We start from the raw sequence: 22,609 nt of genomic DNA on the forward strand, positions 1-22,609 counted from the left end.
TACACTCCTATGCGCACGGTGGGACGCTGGAGAGAGGGGCGGCGCGGGCGTACCCGTGCAGCCGTGGCGCGCGCGAAAGAGAAAACACGGCCGTGTCGTAGTGTTATAATTAACGTCGGACCGTCCGCCGCCGCCGAGACGACACATCGCCGGCGCGATTGCATTTGTTCTACGGGCCGCGCAGTGTTCTCCGTACTTTTCGCGCGCGCAACGAAAGTGTTTTTTTTTTTGTTTTTTATTTTTTTCTCTTGTTTTTTTTTCCCTCCCTTTTTTAAGCCTTCGCCACCCCCCCCCCGAGAAACCGAGCGCAACGGCATCGAAACCGTTTTGCGATCATTAATCCGTCCGCGCGCGAAACGTTTCCTCATCGTATCGCCACCGTACGCGTCTCGGCTCGCGCTGTGCAACATCTCCGTTGTCGGTGCGTCGGTTTCGTTTCGCGGTTCTCTGCTGGTGGCCGGCGCGCGTTTTGCGTTTCCCGAACGAATCGCGAAAGCGAAAGGATCCCGGCCGCGGCACAAGTGCACGCGCGTCAACGGCAACAGTCTTCTTCTCCGTCCGCACTCGTTCCGTTCGGTCCGGTCGCGAGAAACGTCCGTGCGTGCGTGTATCATCATCCGTCCGCCCAGCCGTCCGGGCCGCCCGCTACCATGATGTCGCTGTACAGGACCATAAGGGGCACCAACGGCACCCAGAAACGCGTCAGGGACAGAAGGTACGTCGCAACACAGTGTTCATCGTGCGCGCGCGATTATCGTCTCGAATCCGTACGCAATTAATAACGGTATGGGCCGAACCGGCTCCGTTCGTTCCTTCTCTTCTCCGTGGACACAAGTCGTTGTTTTCAGGCCGCGTACGGTTTTTCGTCGTCCCGTTTAAATATTATCGGCATCCGTCGGGTTTGGGCGGTATCGGCTGGTCTCCCGGCCGTCGTGGACTATGCACCGTAGCATGTAGCAAAGGTGACCACTAACCTTAATTTTGGGAGCCGCAAATTTTTAAAGCTAATTCGAGGCGAGCCACATTGTAAAGCGATTTTAATAAAATTAAGACATATTTTGGCTACACATACTAAAAGCACCGCCGTCGTGTCAATCTATACCTAATAACGACTGCAATGATAATGAAACAAAATTAAAACAACATTTTATATTTATTAATTTTAGTCTAAATTTGGTTCGAAGAGCCGCATGCGGCTCGCGAGCCTCGTTGTGGCCACCCCTGGCATGTATGGTGAGGTTAGGTGTTTTCGTGGCGTAGCCGATTTCGCGACACTATTTGTTGAAAGTGTAATGTAACTCCTTATTACACGGTCGACTAAAAAATTACATAGATTCTTATAAACAACACAATCATTTTAATTCGTAAATACAACCGTTTTTTTTAAATTTTATCCATGTCGAGCACTAAACCGGTAGATTTCGTACAAACACGTTGATTTTTAAACGTTTTACATTCGTATTACTTATAGGTACATTCAACTGACTCCTTCAGTTGTTGAGTTATAAAATTGTTGACGTTTTTTATTTACTATACGTAAACAATACCAATAAATATTATTAGCGCATAACCGAAATCAAATTTAAGCCTGATTTAATATATTCTGCGAATGTTACTCCATATCACATATTGTGTTTTTATCTTTGATATAACATTTTCTAATAACTTTAAGATCATGAACATTTTTACTTTTATTTGTATACGTGTAAAAAATATACGTTTTTTTCTCAATTTGTTTTGAAACAATTGGAGTTAAAAACGCGTCGGAGTTTTGTAGTAATATCATATATGGCATTGTTGAGTAATTGTTTTCGTTACATAGACAACCCGTGATATGAGTAAATGACCAGTTTTAAACGGCTTTCCCATAATATATAGGAATTCAGAGTGATTTTTGTTCTAATTTTTTATACACAAAACGTGAAATGCATACAAATATAAATATTTTGAAACTTAACCAACCGTTTGCCTAATAACACCATTTATTGTGTGTATTATGGTATCCGTCTAAATCGGTGAGATTTCAATATTGTCGAGACTGATACCCTTTTTGCAAAAAAAATATTTTTAGAAAAGGTTTAGAAATCGCGAACTTGTCACGATGATGACGGAGAAATACTTGTCGGAATCTTTTCATGAAAATCAATAATTGTTTCATTTCTAATTTTGAAAAAAATAAAACGACATTCAATAGTCTATACTTTTGAATAATATTGCAAGTCATGCGTTCCATTGATCTTACGCAAATCGCTGAAATATATAATTTGTAATAGAGTCGTTTGATAAACTTGTTTCAAGTACCTCAACTAACCCGCAATTGTTGCATCAGTTATAAGTGTAAGTTAAATTTATTATAATTGTTAAATTTGCGTTTCACGTAAGTAAATATACCAATTGTAATGTAGGACTTCTATTTCAATATAGTTTTGAACTTTAAACATAATAATAAAACGTCATTGCGATTGCGGATTTATAAAAAATATAGGTAGAAAAACGTGCTAGTTATGTAACGCGAACGTCGCGTATCCGTCGAAGTAGGACACGATTGGTATTTAGTAATCATCATCGTCATCATCACCATCACGTATATCATCAATATCAGAAAAAATCGGGCTACAACAAACTCCTAAATGTTGTCTAAACGGATAATTTCTATGTGTAACATTTTTTTTCCATCCGTCATGACTGTGGTTTCTGCAAAAAAACAAAACACACCGAAGGTTTTCCTAATCGATTTTTGTGCTAGTGCAAATAACGAGTAATACAGTAATAATACGCATTTTAGTTGAAAATTGTTTTTTTCTCCCGTTTTTAAATCGGTCGACAATGATTGGAAGAAAAAAAAAACATTCGGCGAACAACGTGCCAAAACACGCGTTTTGTCGGTTTTGACGATTTTCCTTTACACTATACTACGCATCCCATTCTTGTTTTGAGATAGGCATAGGCGCTCTTCTACACACCGTTCAGGTCTAGTACATTTTAATATTGTTTTAGAGACGTGTTTTTAATTACTCCGAATTACACTGACTACACAAACATGGACTTGTATATGTGTATTACAATTATAAACCGTTTGCTTTCTATTCTAATTCTATTCTATTCTAACTGCAAATACTGCTGCGGAGAGATAATATTTACGGGAGATTTTCACCGTGTTTTTAATTACTTTTCAGTGCGTATGCACGTCATACAAACGTCGTTTAGCTGAGTATTTTATTTCATATTTTTTCATTTCATTTTTTTTTTTTTTTTTTTTTACTGTTATTATTATTTATTTCGCAGACAAGGAAACACTATATATATAAAAATTATTATTTTTATAAGTGTAACGTTTCTTTCCGCGACTGTACGGTTCGGACTAAAGGCGCGTGACGAGTGACTTGCACAATGTTACGCCGGACATAACTAAATCTAGCAAATAGAACACCGTAATATTATATATTTTATGATAAACATGTTACACGTTATATATATATATATATATAAAATTTTTTTTTTTTTTAAACACATTTTTTCGTTTTAGGCTCGTGTAAGACTAATCGTCAACATTTTTGACACTCAATCGGAATTAAAATATTAAACTGTTTAAAAATCGATTTAACGGCAACTGTATGATATGGTCTTCCAACGGCTGTCATGTAGACCGACGTGACATTTTCGTATACGTCCGTTATTATTAATCGTAGATATACCTATGTGCCCTCGCATCGTGTTTTGTAACAAACGCGTGTACTATTTACACATTTCTGTTTCGTTTGGGCAATTAGCTGCTGCATAGAGGTCCTCTCCGGTGACTAATTATTTTCGGCCAAAAATAGAAAACACGTTAATTACATTACACTTGTTTCACCTTGGACTTGCGTTCGACTCGTCGTCGCGTGTTCTTTTACACGCAGAGACGCGTACGGGTGTTGTGCGGCTTAGGGTCGACGATTTGTCGACCGTTTTTCCAACACTTATTCGTCATCGGTATTATAGTCGTACCGACACGACGAAAACTACATACATACAGTCCGTAGAATTCGTCAGAGAACAAGTTACAACCTTTATATAACCTATATGCAAACGTTTTTGGTACGTAGGACACTGTAAGACTTCGTCTGACTTATAATCTCATAATGTTTCAAATATCTTTGAACTGAAATCGACTCGGCACATGTTACACGGTGTTACGAACGAGCCATGGTTTTATATTCCGAAATTTTCGCGGTGTTGGAGGTTGGTTGCTTCGTTAATAATACGCACCACGTGTTTACCATTACGTATAACGCGAGCTGTGTTTACTGGTGCTTCACGCTTTCGTGTTGAATAAAAAAAAAATAGCGAGCGGTGTACATGTTTACGAGTCTGAACGATCTTCAGAAATGCCGATTATTACGAGTTAATGAACTTTAGATTGTTTATTCTTTTTTTAATTTCGATTCCCGCTACAGAGTCTAATTTCATTGTTAGATATCGCGTGGCGCTTTAAAAGAATAATACCTCCGTTTCATTATAGGAATTCGATTCAGATTTTGGGACGTCTCGTACCATTAGCCAGAGCTACTGTAATCTTTACACTCAATCGAGTCCCAACGGTCACGATAATAAATTATGGACAACCGACAATAGGTCTTGCACCGCCGGCGTTTTGTTTGTGCGATCATCGCAGTTCAATGCGATTCCGTCTATTGTCAATGATGGAAAATCTACCACCGGTCGTCGCAATAACGTTTTCGAGGACGGAATAGTATATGTGCTCCGTTTTCTTACCATATATCTTTCAATATATGTCTCTCTCTCTCACTCTCTCTCTCTCTCTCTCTCTATGCTATGTATAATTGGTATATTTATGTGTATTATATTTTGCCGACATAGCGTGGCTCAGTAGCACTTAACGGGTCGTTAGCTTCCAATGAAATTTCGTCAAAATGATTGCTATTATTTTTATTCTATCATACTATTAACCGTCACCCAATTATGAACGTTTTTTTCTCTTTATCTCCTTCTCTTCGTATATATATATATATACGTACAAATATAAAGATTTATAAGATTTTCGTGCGAATTACCGAATATTTATTACGAAATCGACTGTCCAATCGTTAGTTTTTTTTTTTTTTTAAAGATTCTTTTTGTTTTTTGTTTTAAATATATTTATTTTTTTTATTATTATTCGTGTAACGTAATTCAAACACACTCAAACGGTTTCCCGTTACTCGTCGGTCTATTGTTTTTGTCGGCGGCAACAACTCGAATTTATCGAAAAAAAAAAAACTCTGCGCAACGCCAGTCACACAATTTATCAGACACTTCTATTACAGCTGTACACCTACGATGTAAGTATTCCTGTCGTCGTCCCGAACGTATTTCATTGTGTACACGTATACTACGCTGCAAACGTGCAGCCGACTGTTTAATCGTTCCCGGCAATAATGATAATGATAATAACGACAATACGTACGTGCATCCTTACGTTGTATTGCTGAACTATCGGTGAAATTTCCCAACGGTACTTACCGCACCGTTCAACGTATGCGAACGGACGAGGAAACGGGAAATCGCGTTCGGATTTCGCGCATTCCTGTGCGCGTGCGCATCGTCAACTTTATACGTTTTATCGTCATTATCATCGTCGTCGTGTTGTGCACACGTTACGATACATGTCGCGCGATTCGTCGGGGCCCGTTATGCAGCGGCGTACCTGTGAAACATTTTTTTTTTTTCTTTGGGGGGGGGGGGGGGGGGGGCGTAAATTAATTGCACAATTTTTTATGGTTATAATATAATCTGAAAATTTATTATAAATTATTATGACTAAACACTTAAAACTCATGTTGATCACTTGATATCAATGATAACCACATTATGAGATAGTGACTATATGTGACCGTCACTCCTAATCCTTAATTCGATCGAATTTTGATATTTTGTATTACATTGATAAGTGATATCAAAAACTTTTGATATCAAACACGATTATAATCAGTAAAATTAAAAATATTTATAATTTACATTATTTAAGCTGAATAATTGATTTGCATTATGGCATCAAAAAACTTCCCCGGGGGGGGGGGGGGAAAACGCCCCTGTTCCCCCCCCCCCATACAGTTACGCCACTGCCGTTGTATTGTAACAGCATTTTTCCGACGGTATTGTAACGAAATCCGCGAAACCTGTTTCGTTCACCGAGTTTCGGGGATTTCCGGCAATCCGGCTCGGACACGTACGATACGTATTAGTCATCGACATGGTCAGCGTGTAGGAGGCCGATCGTGTCGGACCGGACAACGGTCGAACTTTCCTCGGAAATCAAAACATTAGAATTTACTCTGGTGGTGCACGCTGTTACGAAACTCCGCGTGCGATTACCGGACTGCTCGCGCCCAACGTTTCTGGGTTTTAATATTTATGAGCACGGTTAATGAATTCGGTTCGTCTGATAGCGCGCGCGCGCCGAACGCGAAAATCTGTTTGCGAATAAGAGATAACGGAAAAGAAAAGTGCTTACACAATCACGTGGGTAACGCTGTACTGGATCGTTTACGCGTTCAACGGCGGTATATTATGTCAATAGGTACACGTTCATATTATTTGTGGTTCGTAAATCGAGTTTCTTCTCCTATCGGATTATTATTATGGTTACGTCCTATATGTCTCGGAAGAGGAAAAGTTCTAACTAATATTATACTGCATCATTTTTTTTTTTTTTTTTTTTTTAATTATAATTTTCGATAAATCGTGCTTAGTCCACTCACTAGTTAAAAAAGTAAAGGTTTTGCGTACAATACTTTATAACACGTCGTGAGTATGATCATATGTAATATCTTTTGTTTATTCATTTGCTTATATAATTATGGAAATCATGTATAAGCAGAACCTGGACCGATTTATTTTAAACGACCTTTTAAATGTACGAGTTCACATTTTTACTAATTTAAAACATTTTATTACTCAATTTTTAAACTACATACCGCAGGGTGATATGTTGCATAATGGTCCGAAGACTATTTTACTGTCATTTTTTTATCACAATAAAATTATTATGATGAATAATTAAATTAAACACGCACATTAAATGCATGCAGTTATATGTTATGTTTTAATTAGAAAATATATCATGTTTTTTTACAGATGGAAAATGTATAAAAACATGTATTTATATATTTAATGTTTTTACTTGGTACCAGTTACATTGTTTTATAATGTTTAATCAAAACGCATCATAATTTCAAACGAAAAAACTAAGATCTTGTATATAATGTTAAAATTACAAACGCAAATTAAAAACCAGTTAACCTCATCAAGCAATGCAAATATTATTTATAGAATATTATACTTACATTTATATTTATGCTATTCAATAATATTGAAATACTATTAAACTTTTATTTTTATACGTGCATTTATAATTACAGTTCAGATAATAACCAGCTTGCATTACACATTTTATGTAGGTCACTCTTAACTTTGAATGATGCTACGAAGTAACCATGGAAAAAGTAAAAACAAGGAAAAAAATCTAGGCGATTATAATACATGGGCTTAAATATTACGTACAGTAACAATTGTCATCAATAACTTAGTTTATCAGAACGCACATATTTTCCAGTTGAGGGTAGGCATAGTTTATGCGAGTGAACTAAGTTCAAAACTATCAATGCTATTGAACACTATGTTATGTATTATTAATTCATCCCGGTAAATCACTTGATATTTCACATACGCTGACGACGACAGCTGTGTAATTTATTCTTCTTTCAATCCGAATGACGTAATTTAAACATCGTCCTATCGACCGTTTGGAATTATTCAACAATATTCTCATGGACGCATATAGAAATCCGATTGAGAGGTAAAAAATGAAGGCACACGGTCAGCGATTGTAATTTTCTAGCAAGTTCGATTTGACCCAAAAATGGTTAAAATAATAATAATAAAATAAAAAAAATCCGTCGACCGTCCGAACAATCAACAAAGAAACATGGTACACGGTTTATGCGAATCGGAAATCGAATTGTTTTTATCGATTTAATCTATTCGACTGCCTAGCTCCCTGCCCCCTGTTAACAAATTATTAACTTGTGATACATTTTTTTTAAGAGTAAATTCCGAAAGACTGTTTTTTTTTTTATCGAATCGACCCTGTAACGGAAAAACTATTGCCGTAACTCCGAACCGTTGCCGACCTCGTCCGGGAACAGAAAAGTAGAAGCAAAAGACTATTTCTACACGCAAAACCTCCGCGCAAGCGAAAACCAACCGAAAAATGCGGTCCCGTCGTACGCGAATGACATCATTGGAAACCGGAGGAACGACCTTGGGTCACCGGTTTTCGGGTTTCTCGTTATTTTCTCTCTCACTCTCTCTCCCTCTGTCCGGCAAACCCCTCCGACCGTGTGCTGTAACATTACGATACAGGTGCGCACCACGCACGGGCTAGGTATATTTATTATCATCATATTATCGCTACGCATTATTATGACATCCGCGTACTACGCGCGCGCGCGCAACGGGTCCGCTGCGCGTTCTTCGGACCGGTCTCCGCCCGCCTGCGACCGACGTGACCCTTGGAGCGCGGCCAACGCGCGCGTGTGACGCGTTCGTCCGACCGTACGCGCGCGCGATACGTTCAATATTAATGAACGGGGTGCCCGTTTCGTGCGATAACCGTTGGCGTTATGCAACCGCCGTGCGGTGCACGTACGTGCGCGCCCGACGCGACGTATAAATCATCCCGGTGCTTATCGGTATCTGCAAATATTGCGTTACAGGCCCGGGCCGAAAGAGAAATGACCGTAGAAACGCCTGACGCCGCGTGTCGTCGACAGCGCGATAACGCGCGATCCCGCGGCCACAATTCGTCGATCCCCGTCGTCAGATAAGAGCGCGAGCCCAACAGGTACGTCGCGGTCGGCGCGCGTCACGCGTTCGGATCCCCGGGCGTCCACGCGCGTTTTCCCGCCGCCACCGACGATCCGATACGCACGGTCGTTCCTGCCCGTGTGCCCGCGTGGCTTCGACGAAAAGCGTGCGTTCCTCCGACAATAGGTCGTGATCGTAACTAATGCGGGAGAGGGGCAGGCTTCAACCCGCTAAACAGTCCTGTAGCGCTCCCAGATCAAAAATAATGAATCTCAAAATATTGTGTTCGAGATAAAATCTAATCGTCGATAATATCACTACACGAAATAATTATTTAGTTCAGCGGTTCTCAATATTTTTAGTAGTGCGGACCACCGATTTCGTAGAAAATCTTTTAGGCCCACCAATAGTTATGTATGTATAATGTGCATATACGTCAGTTATTACAATTTATTTATTAAAAAATAATTGTTTATCAAAAAAAAAAAAAACTTGAACCAGATTATTCAAGGGTTTAACAATTTAATGTAATTTTGGATTATCCTCCACGAGAAAATCAATAGCTGGATTAAAAATGAAAAGTTTTAGCCTTAAATCACTCAAAATTCAATTTATTCCTACATTTTTTTTAAAAAAAATTAAAGTAGAAAAAGCTCGTTCACACAGATACACAGATTATCAAAATACAGCCCATCAAGTTTTTAAGTGAAATTTTAGAAATTGCTGGAAAGTCTTGCAGAATATTTAACTAGAATGGTAATAACGGTAATTTTAAAAAACGATTTTAGAATCTGATCACATGAAAGTTCAATCAATGAATCTTCTTCATTTGTTGATATTTACTATTTTAAAAATGTATGTAAGTAATGTTAATATAATATGGTTTACGGCCCAGTACCACCTTTTCGCGGCCCATGGGTTGGGAACCGCTGATTTAGTTGTTGTTCAGCGCGTTATGGTTCAAGTTTTACTTAGGAATATCCGAAATCAAAATTTAGTTCAATCGCGTTTTTTCATCTTCTTACTAAAATTTGAACTAAACCTATGGTAGTTAGTAATGACAAATTTTGTAAATTAGTAGATGTGGCAGTCGGGGTGTAGACCACGTGGATCTGTATTGTTTTGGTACTTATACCCCCCCCCCCAATTTAAGCTTTAGCTGCGCCTATAGTTGTGAGTAACTGTGAAAAAAACATTTGTCACCATCACCTTGACCGTCGACGGCGGTGATGACTAATATATGAGTACATGCATTTTTATTTTTTTCTAACGAAACTCGTTCGAAAATTACGTTTGGACCACCGCATCACTACATGTGTAATCGGGCATTAATTGAACTCGTTATTAAACTTTTAATCTATTTCATTTTGTTATCCGACGTTTGTGTAGAACAAATTTAAATTGGGCTTGCGGTTACCTTTTTTGTTGTAAACTCCACCCGGACATTTAAGATAATAAAAAAGGTCAGCTGTAAACTCACCCTGATTATTTTGACTAATAAAGTATAAAAAATAAAGCATAATTTAATTTACAAATAATAAGTACCTAGGTAACGCCTATATCTTATCGTGAACAATTTGATGTTAATGAATGTTAAATTTTTTAAATATAACATCGAGATAAATAATTTAATTTTCGTGTTGGACTTTTGAAACGACGTTTCAGTAGTGTTCACACACGACCGTGATGATGGCACGCATACCAACGTGGACAATCACTGGTTTAGTATATTTTAAACATTCTAAAGTAACTTGTACGTTAGCTTCAGGCGAATAGAGTGGCAATGTATGAACCGCAAATGCACAGCGTTTTTAAGAAGGTTTTGAATAAATAATAATATTATAGAGAAAAATAATCATGGCCACGAATCTGTCAGGGACCTATTACTACAAAGACAATGTGTTACTGCCATGGCCAATCGCAAAACAACTGAAAATATCTGCACTAGGCCGAATACAATTTTTTGCAATGCAGTTAACAGTGTACCTGACACGCAAGATCTGCAAGTAAGTGATATTCGGTATGTTAATAGGTAATTTTCATTTGAAAGAAACACGGGCCGAGTTTACAGTTAATGATTCGATCTTTATACTATGGATTATACATGTTGATTTAACCACATGCTGTACAGTTTCATTAGAATATTTTTGATTTTTTTTTTTAAATCTCTTAGTTGCATAACACCATAGGTACTATACTTAATTTACGGTGTGTGGTATTCGAATTCGATTTATATTTATGAAATAACTAGTTACAATCAACCGGCTTAGCCCGGGAGATATTTTAATATTTTAGATTGGAGCGATTAACTATTTCGATGCAAAAGAAAAAAAAATTAGGTCAAAATAAGTACACAACCCTCGTATATTCTATAACGATATTTATTTATATTTACTATATTAATTTACATGTACATCGATAATCATTAAAATTAACATGATATTGCAACAGCATAAAATTACTTCTTAGGCATAGCCGTCCCAAGGGGTGGAAGAATGGGGCAAGTGCTGGGGCGTCCAATGTGTTATGAATTTAGAGGGTGTCATAAAAATAAATGATAATAAGAAAACTTCGGTGTTTTATTTAAGATAGGTATTGATTTCCCTTTTATACTGAAACATCTAAAATGAGCACCTATCAAATTTTATATTTTGTCAAATGTTGTTGTCACTGAACTTAGGTAATCAAAAAGTGAAGAAATATATACACCCATCTAGGCCAGAGCTCGAAAGTGTTTCGACCCTTAATATTTGATTTTCGAAAAATCTTCCTTTATTGCATCATTACGTAGTAAGAAGTACATCTCCCTAAAATCATCCCCCTCTAAAACGTTAAAAAATGCAGCATAGCGTACAGCGACTGCGTTTTGGATTTGATCACGTCGGATAAAAACGTGCGATTACGATATTGTACCGCGGGAATAATAAAATAAAATGTTCGTGCATCAATATTGCTAATAACGTTTTTCAATGATTTCCGTGCGAATGATACGCGCGTTCGTTCGTGTAAAGCGTTTCGAAACTCCCGCAGTCGGACGATCGCGTCGATCGTAATAACTGTCATGGTCTAGGGAAATATGGCGAATATTGGACCGTGCGCGTTCATTTCCACGGGCCGCCACGACGGATTCCGTGTGGCAATCGAATCGACCTAATATTATTACGGTTATTGTGTTATCGTTCGCTTTTACAGTTGTCGTGCAGTATCTCAATTTGATTGTTTCGATTACGGACGCGCGACTGTCTGTGTCGTAAATGGTTTTTATTTTATTTTTCATTTTTTCCACAAACAAGGCTGTAGTTTTGATGCTGCCGTCGTTGTCGCACACACGACCAACGCGCCCGTTTCGATGAATGCATCAATGACCATAATACGGTTATTAGCAGTGGCGTAGCCAGGATTTTTAAATGGGGGGGGGGGGCTAACCACTTTTTTTTGGATAAGTAATGTAAGAGAGGATATGAGAATTCACCCTTAACCCCCCCTCCCACCATCTACCACCAAGTTTCTAAACGTAATTCAAGCATTTTAGTATAGTTTTAAAAATATTTATTAATATATAATTTATAATAATAATTTTGGTTTCAGTGTTCAGTCACTTGCTCCACTCTGACAGCTGCATTCTCTTAGGCGAATTTCTGGCAAATTCAGTTATTATTTCATTTTCATGGAATTGCTCTTTTTTATTTATATTAGCCATAGCTAACCCATTCAGTCTGTTTTCCGACATGGTGCTTCTTAAAAAAATTTTTAAGCAATTAAGTGCTGAAAACGTTCTTTCCGGAGTGAAAGAGGTAACTGGTAACGTGGCGAATAATTGTAAAAGTATTTTAATGTTAGGTCGAAGATTGGTGCGATGAGACAGTGAATCAAGAGCAGAATTCGGTTTTGGAATAGTATTTTGACTCCATTGTTGCCTTCATATGAACAGGTCAGCCCTGATTGTAGATGAGGTATCATCATGGAGATCTTGGACATATATTTTAGCAGCTTTTATAATATTTTTATCGTCATACATATTTAAATTGGCTGGAATAAGTCCTTCAAGTGGCATAACATCAATAAGCCTTTGATTAAAACGAGCATTGATTCTATTAAATAGTCAAGATACATTATACATATAAACACGGCCCATGGGGGAGGCTATAGCCCCCTTAGTCCCCCCCTTGGCTACGCCACTGGTTATGGGTTTATTTTAAGATTTTTTTAGAATTGCGCAAAACTTAAAACTGAACCCCTTCCCTATACTCTCAAAAATATTACTCCTTATATATGGTTATAAACCCCACTACGGTCGTGCATTAATATTGTGATAGTAATAATAATAATAATAATAATAATAACAGAGTCTTAATAAACTTAATCTGATGATAGACGGACCCTCTATCTGCACTCGGCCATGAAGTCGATAACTACAATTTGTTATTGTGAGAAATGTTATTTATATACATATTATTTACAACTGGGAATTTTTTGAATTAGATCTGCGCATTTTTCGTTTAGAGTTACGCAAAATGTGTTCAAACGCACTTTAAAATAAGCCTTGTAATACGGTTATGGGCTGATGCACCGGTGGACACTTATTAAATGGTGACGACGACTATTTGATCTAACCCATTCGTCACCATCCGATCTACGCGCGTTTCTTGATAAATTACAACATCGCACTACAGCGGTGCACCGGAACAATATTACGTAACAAATCTTCTTCTACCGTTCGAGGGTATCTCCATGCGTTGTATTTGAGAGTTTAATGGAAAAAATAAAATAAAATTGCTATCAATGGGCATAAAGCAAACTCAGAAACGCCGTTTCCGTCACGTATTGTAGGTAACAAACAGTAACCGTTTTATCGTAGTCACTGCGTCGTTACGAGTACGCTAAGTGAATTTACATTTACCATACGAGTAGTTGCGAACGTTTTCCAATCGAAAGGTGCTCTACGGTGCTCGCGGGTTTTTCATGTTATTATTTTGCTTCCCGTTTAAATCAATTATTAAATGATTTCGGATTCGTGTACGAAGGTATTATAAGTATACGTGTAATCTGCGTGTGTATCAAAAAAAAAAAAATAAAAAAAAATACAACAATAACAGCCGACGCAGCGATATCGGTAGTCTGTTCTGTGAGAAATGAGTATTTTCCTCCGTGCATTATATTTATACATAGCGGTATACCTCCCACAATACGTTTGTACTATTAAACGATAAATAATATATATACACATTATCAACGCGTGCACTTATGACAGATCTGACGTTTTGTCGGGTGTCGAGTATATACCCTATTATATTAGATACACTTTCAAAATTTTTTTTTCGCCTTCGTGCAACTGTGTGCTGTAATATTTTTTGTCATTTAAAAATAATTTTTTTTTCTTCTCTTCTCTCCGTAGTACGCATTTCTATTTTCACCGTGTATTTGTCCTCGTATATGTTTACTGTTGCCGCGGCAACACCAGCCGTAAATCATTATATACACATTTGGTACAGCGACCAACGAACGAAAATCGGAAAATCGTTCACGGTACGGGATAATACTAATAATAATTGTATCACAGTGCACCAAAACAATATCTATTTCCTTTAGATCGGATTGCATTTTGTTGTTGTGGTTATATGCTTTTGTTTATTGTATAACAATTTTCATAAGTCCAACCGTGCAGAGCGTCGTCGTACTCCGTAGGTGCATGCGATTTGGATAGACAATTTTTTTCTTAAACCGTTCTTCTTGAGATATTTACTTTTAGAACAGTAAATCAAGTAATTTTTTAACACTAGTCTTGTATGAAATCAGAGATAGTTAATTTACGTTGTAGTTTTTACATTTGTACACACGTATATCGGCAACGCAAATCCCTGGACGTAGAGGGTGGTGGCTGCCGCTAAAATTATTTTACTTTGGGTATTTATGGCATCTATTAGACACTTCGTAGTTCGTAGGTATATAGGTATACTAACTTGGTGATCATTGTATACGATTAGTTTATGAAGCTGGTATGAGTTTTATCTATCTTTGACGTTTTTAAATTTATTTCCGGTGTAGAAAAATAAAATAAAAATAGTTTGCGCCGCTAATTAAATTCCGATCGCGTAAATTATACGTGTTTTAAGTATTTATACATTTACACGTATACGTACGGGCAAACAATACTAGAAGTGTTGGGTTTTCATATACCTATTTCAATGAAAATTACATATTGTAGGGCGTGAAACAAATGTTTTATAGCATTGGGTTGACGGAAACTAGAAGCACTTAAAATATTATTATAGCATTCATATCCAATTTTGAAAATGTAATTTGCTAGAGTGGTTTTAGATACGTTTTACGGATAATAGTAAAGGATTGATGCGAAGACGGGTAAACAGGACGTGTTCGTCGTAACGGATGAGGTAGATAGTAGCCTGATAGTGCATAAAACTATTATTATATAAGATAAGACTGTATACTAACTATTACCGTATTAATAATGGACGTGTAATGTATAATGCATCAAAGAGCGTAGGAAGAAAAACTGCGTTACTTTTTCTATTAATTTTTGATTTACCAACTCCATCACTTTTAGGCATTTAATCTATGCTATTATGCACTTATAATACACGCACTGGCGAAATTAACATTTATGTTTATGTTAGTTGAATAATGTTTGTACAATAAAAGTAAAACGAAAAATTGGATTACAAGAAAACGAAATAACACTATGGTAGGCTAAGGCTGGGAGTAGGTAAATTGGGTCCCGGGAAAAATGGTAGTAGGTAAAGTCCAAGGTAAACAATTTTTTTTAAATATCTAATAATTTTTATTAAAAGTCAATTTTAATATTATTGTGTTTTTTATTACATTTTCGGTAAAAACTTAAAAGATAGGAATTTAACAAACTCAAATCGATACACAGTAAGCAATACACGCTACGAAAAATATAGTGAAAATGCTCAGATTTCGTACACTCGTGTCTGTGTATAATCATAAGAACTATCATTAATATTGGTGTTAACTGATAACTGACACACGATATACGACAAACTAATGTATGTATATGCCTATATACGTATCTTAATTAGACATAATCAAAGTTACGACGTTACGAAGTTATTTGATCACAATGGAATCAATAACAGATAGAAACAGTGCGAATTGTCATTTGTAAAACGACCACGGCGAGGTAGTATAGTTAGTAGTCGGGACTCAATTTACCTACTACCTTTTTTCTCCGGGACCCAACTTACCTACTATCTTTTTTTCCCAGGACTCAATTTACCGTTTTCAAAATGTACACAAAATATCGCGGACTCAATTTAACTAGCCCCCTAGGGCTACCCTTACGGGTTTTCGATAGTAATTACGATAACAATGTATTGTGAAACAGTCAAGCAGAAATTTAGCGTAGCCACACTCGAACAACTAAAAACCAATTGTATTTCAACAGGTACACGGGCAGAAATCGCATAAGAGCAATTATATTATTGACATATACGAATGTTTTCAAATAAAATTGGACTCCCATTGGTTGACAATCTATATATATATACATAAATGTGTGTGTGTGTGTGTGTGTGTGTGTATATTTAATTTTGAAATGACCTTCGTTGGTCGCCAATAACCCCTTCGTTTGTCGCGGATATTAATGGGAATATTAATTAATTGTTGTCATTCTTTTATTAATTTTTCACACACACACACTCACACACACAAATGTATTACGGCTTCGACAGACGATACAGTGTATTACGACGAAAATAAAATAATTTATAAAAATTTCTCGTTCAGGACACGGGTATAAAATAATAATGCTGTAAATACAAGACCCTTGTATTGTCGATTCGTTTTACGTCTAGTTCACGGTGAATTTTCAGTACGTAATAATTGGATTGGGATTTATGGATATTTAATTTATACACACACAAATACGTAATGCATATTTATGTACCGAGCAAACTGGCAGATTCGAAAATACACTTTTATTTTGCACCTTAATATGCATCTACCGCGACACTTAGTACAATATTATTACGTCATAATATCCGAACGTCTCTTATTGCGCTCTACTGTTGTATAATAGTTGCAATACTATATATTATATATTAGTACCTACTTAGATGTTGAAGCACAATATATATAGGTTAGGTTAGACGAATATAGGTAGACGAAGTAATAATGACAGTCGAGGTAACAATGTGTACATGGGCGTGCGCAGACTTTAAGTTCGTGGCGTACCCGAGAAAAATTAACCAGTTAGGGGAAAGGGAGTGGACAATCCCACCCATCAAATTTACATTTAAATACTAGAACTTACGAAATAATAATTAGTTATATACACTGTCTTTACTTTTCATAATTATATCAATTGATTAAGTATCCATTAAAAAGTGTATCTAACCATTTCGTTGATAATTTTCTTACTCCGTTCCTCTCGGTCGGACTGTTACAACAGAATCAAACGGAAATGGTGAAAATAACGACAATATAAACGTATTATTTATGATTGGCGTACACTCTTATTGCATGTTTCTGTTGACCACGGTAACTATAGAATAAAATGTTCGCGTTGTGCACAGGAACATCCGGTACGTCCAGTGCGCACGCCTACGAGTGTATAGCAACTCTAATCTGTGTCTACCACTATCATCTTTCTGCGGACCGCATACTACTATTGATTTGTGTCCAAGGGTCAAAAGCACACTACTATTTCGTACGCCTATTATTATTATTATTATCATCATCGTTATCTGTTCCGCGCTTTGTTTCCACATTTAAATGACACACGTTTGCGTTTACTCGCAAAACCGCACTAGTCGTCTGCTGCGTTTCTTCTGGGACAATCGTCCATACGGCGGCGGCAGTGGCGGTGGGGTGCAGATGTCAACGGTGCACGGCACACGATTAAACATGCGAGGTCTACTGACGTACGTGAGCGTTCGGTCCGATAAGAGACGACCGCGAGGAAAATGTTGAAATGGAAATCGTTGCGATTATCTTATTGTGAACGCTGTCCGAGTATATAACTCAAGTGGGTGATGGGCATTAAAGTGTATACGTGTATACGCACCAATGTGTGTTTACTATGCTATATTTTTTTGTCCGACCGACCTAGCGCGCGTTAGTCCGCTGCGACGGTGAAATCCGATCGGACGCGTTTGATGAGACTTGAGAAAAAAAAAAAAAAATCCGACCGTACAATAATACCGAATCGGATCGAGTATAATACGTGATCCCTTCCTCTGTCTCTGTTTGTATCTGTCTGTCTGTCTGTTTCTCTCTCGCTCTCTTGCTTACTCTGTTTCTTTTATTTTTTTCGAGAACTGACCATTGCGGATAATATCTTTGCTAATTTAAGACGCAAAATCATAATCTTATCAAATCACATAACCGCTATTCATTAGTATAAACATTCTTATTTAAGCGGCTACGTGGTTCGCGTCTTTAGTACGACAAGCGATGTAACTAATACATTATTACATTACAGTGTATGATCTACGGCGGAGGATCGGGTGAATTTTCAAATTACGTTTTTTCGTGGAGATTGTCTCCGTTCCTCGAGAACATTGTATACCTAATAATAATATAATTATATTAACATTCCGCGCTGCGACATAACGTCCGTAATTTACAATATTATGTGTACACACGGCTGATTACAGCACCGCACCGTTATGACCGTACCGTTTAGGGTACCACTACTGCTTCTGGGTGTATACCGCTTACATGCATTATGATTACGAAGACAGTAACAATAGTTCACACACGTGCGTCCGCGTATTTTGTCGAATCCAAATGTGTTTCGAATTTTTCCCCGTTTTCGATTAGGTAACTGTACCGAACGACGACTACAGCGGTGGTATGCAGCAGACGGATACCGTGCGTTTCTTCCCACGATATGACGACTTTTCATGAAATTATTTCGTCGTAATTCCACACGTGCACGTGCGTGTATGTGTGTGTGTGTGTGTGTGTGTGTTTGAATGTGTTCGCTCGCGTGTGTGAGCGCGTGTATTCACATATAATTTCCAATCGGTTGTTCTTTGTCGTGTTTTCCTGACTTTGTCGTGTATTCATAATTGACACTTGTCCTTGGTGCCCGTTGCCATATTATGTACCACGCGAGATATTCACTTGTACGTTATATCGCTACACTTGTACAATACACGCGCACTCACACGGACGCATTTCGGTCTAAATACGTTTTTCATTGATTCCGGATTTCTATACGTGTACACGCACGATACGCGTATAACACAAACGTCGTCGTCGTAACCCGGAGGCACTCGCGGTGACGGTAAGATTGTCATCTCCAAACTTGATGCCTTTCAAATAGATATATGATGGAAAAAAAAAAAAAAACGAAATTTCTATGCCTTCGTTTCGTTTGCAGTGTGCTGTATATAACACGATCGGTAGTAAAGTCATCAAGGCTACCACCGTTGTCGACAAAACGAATTGGGTTTTATTCGTCTCTACGACTGTACTGAACATTTTTATAATATCGTTTCTTTCCAAGTTTCCCGCAAAGGGTAAATCCTATTTTTGAAAAAAAAAAAAATTTCACCTACATGTTGCGTACACCGTGTGCATTGTTGAGTTTTCGTATTCTACCTTCTAACTCGTTTGAAAGTTTAAAATCACGTAATAAACTTCTAAAAACTTACATTTAGAATTTATAGAATTCGACTTTCAAAGTAATCATAGTTTCGCGCAAAAGACAATAATAATGATAAATATTCATTCAAGTTCGCTAGCATCGTGTGCTTTGTCATTCTACTCGGTGAGAACTGAGCAACGTTTACTATTTAATTTTATTGTACCGCGTGATGTATTATAACAATAAAGTCCAATAATTAGACGATAGAAATAATTACATATTACGTATACCAAAAACGTTTCAAATTAATAGATTCGACAAAATGGGTATATAGTTCAAGGTGACGGCAGACAAATAACATCCAGGTACACATTATGAACGAGTAAAGATTTAAGGAAATTTCTTCGACTTTGACTTTTCTGAACAGAACTTATGACTATTAAGGTCACATTTTACGAACAATCGTATTATTATCATTATTTTACTCGCAACAATAATTGTTGAACCCATAATAAGTAAAACGATTGCCTTCTCGATTGCTGCACCATACCCTATATTATATTATGATATTACAATAAATGTTGGAGGATATATACATATATATATATATAAATATACATTTATCATTCACTTAATTTTCATAATTTTTGAGGTATTTGACTATTTGTACAGTTTGAAGGCTACGCTCTAAAAGTTGATTGCTCTTTAATATTCCTTCGCCAGACAAAATATTACAAAAAAAAAATAAATAAATGCGGGTATTATCAGCATTCAAGGAGAATTGATTAAAATGGATAATTATTTTTGTACTCGAAACCGGATTAAATTCCTCTTACGTTACAATAATATTTTAACATACGCATCACAACAGTAAGTATTTTTATAAATAAACTTAGCCTGATAGAATTTAATACATATATAGTTCAGCAGATACCTCAAAAGTATACCAGCATAATGAAAAAAAAAAAAAAAATAAATAAATTCCCTTCTATTTATTATTTATTAATCTTGTGGCGCTGTCTTAAATGATACGTAGTGTTTGATTGCTATATATTATGTAGGAAGTATCCCCTATTCTTTAATTGTGTATTACAGCGATCAGAGAGTATGAATAATATTAATTTGTTATGATTATATTGCATTGTAGATTATACTTTTATGTGTTTCGAAACATTCAAGGACCGCGAACATTTTTGTAAAACAAGTTGTTGGCATGTTGAATACTTTTTGCGTATGTTGAAAATTATTTTTAATCCATACAGTTAGTAGTACATAATACATTTGTAGCTCAATCATAAATCGTAGATAGATTATCGCACGTTCATGGGTGCTAATGGTATTTAAAAAGCAATGTACAGTACACATAAATACACATACACTCACATATGTGTGCGCGTGTATCTTCTTGCCGCGTGCTTTATAAGGATTTCATGTTTAAATTACGTTTATAACCACTTATTTCCACGTTTAATGTATTATAACGACAACAATTTATCAAAAATTAAGTACTTATATGTACTTATTCATCCTACATATACATGTATAACCTCTGGGCACACTTACATTGAAATGGACGTTTTAAATTCGATTCTAGTATCTGCAGGATAGCATAGTATAATGTTATTACAATTACAAAAACAAATTTTTGTTTTTCCATTAGATGTTTCAAAATCGGTTTCCGCATTAATGTTAAAATGTTTACGATGTTTTCACTTAAAAACCACTTATTCAATGCCAGAAATATATTTTTGATGATTTTGTTTGAAAATTCAGAAAAACATTTTGCTACTGAATAATTCAAAATATGAATTATTACCGAATCGTGGTTACATGCACATCAAATAGGGAAGTAAAAATTATTGAAAATGTCAAAAATTCTAGTCATAAAATAATACCGTCTCGAGTTCATAATCTAATCATTTGATTTATTTTGATAGATTTTTTTTAAATTTATTTACTATTTGAAAAACAAATCTAATATTCTTTCAACTGACAAAAACTATTTAATTGAAATATTATATTCGACGATCTGATTTATTACTGTTACATTATGATCCATATTTTAGGCACGAAAAAAAATCCGCTAGATGCCTACACGTAATAGTACATTCGTAGTGCCAAAAAACTTCAAGTGGAGGTCAACGTATGTTAACGGCCAAACAACTATAAACTATACACACACAGATATACATGGATACGCATACACACGACGTTTTTCAATGATCATCAAAAGATATTATTAATATTATTATTGTATGTACTTGGATGACATTCGTTTTTATTTTGTATCGATAATGATATATACTATTCGACTGAACAGACGCGTATTACTATTACAGATTACCATGTATAATGAATTGCGACGGCCATTGAATCAAATTATTTTAAACTGCACTGTATTTATAGCGTAATAGTGCGTTGTATTGGAAAGATGATGCCTTATTGAAAACAAAAAGACGTGTAGCCGTCGCTGATCTGCCTTATTTAACTCGAATGAAAAATTGAAATAAATTACACGACGACAATAGACACCGAAAATAATAGCCGAATTCGCAAGCCGTTACAGTTCTGTGTTTGCTGCAACGACCGCACGGCCGAACTTTGACGGCGAATCATTTTACAGCTCAGATATCTGGAGTGCAGATCGTAAAAGTATGCGGAATCAGCCGTAGCCAACGTAGTCAACGCTCAATCGGGTTTCGGTATTGGTTTCGAAGTTGCGTCATGATTTTTCTGTTATAAATATGTTATACACATGTTATGTTCGTCAGCTACAATTGTGACAGCACTATTCTGACTGGTGGGGTTTCGAGTCGAAAGAAAAACGTGTTCACGGCCGAGATATTACCGAAAACGGTTCGCGATACGTATATAATTAATATTATATGGCAATAACTGCAACGTACAATAATCACGCCCGACAAACGTATACATCAGTGTACGATTATGTTATGCACCGCCATAAAACTCTACGACTGACCGCGACGGAACATTTCGGAGCAAGGACTTTCACAGGAACCATCGGGCGGGAGGTGTGTCCTGCGTCACTACGGTTCGGGCAGCCGAAGTCGCAGACGACGGAACGGTAGCCAATACGAGGCGTATCGCCTCGAGTGAGCATGACGAAACGAGAACGCGTCCTTGTTGCCTTACATATATTATCTGTAACGAAGACACACGTTAAAC

General features: G+C 36.8%; 1 protein-coding gene across 2 annotated transcripts in view; it reads left to right on the plus strand.

Annotated features, from left to right (window-relative positions):
- Positions 1 to 296: 296 nt before the first annotated feature.
- The window catches only part of LOC112689280, a 142,795-nt gene continuing 120,482 nt past the window's right edge, over positions 297 to 22,609 (plus strand). Inside the window, exon 1 of one of the 2 annotated variants that reach the window (XM_025562909.1) lies at positions 297 to 715. In XM_025562909.1, the coding sequence (XP_025418694.1) occupies positions 651 to 715 (65 nt within the window). In that variant the 5' untranslated portion in view covers positions 297 to 650. The remainder of the gene's footprint in view (positions 716 to 22,609) is intronic. The other variant, XM_025562910.1, reaches the window with a different exon arrangement.

Source organism: Sipha flava, unplaced genomic scaffold (genome assembly GCF_003268045.1).
Source record: "Sipha flava isolate LNK unplaced genomic scaffold, YSA_version1 43_pilon_pilon, whole genome shotgun sequence".
Lineage (NCBI taxonomy): Eukaryota > Metazoa > Arthropoda > Insecta > Hemiptera > Aphididae > Sipha > Sipha flava.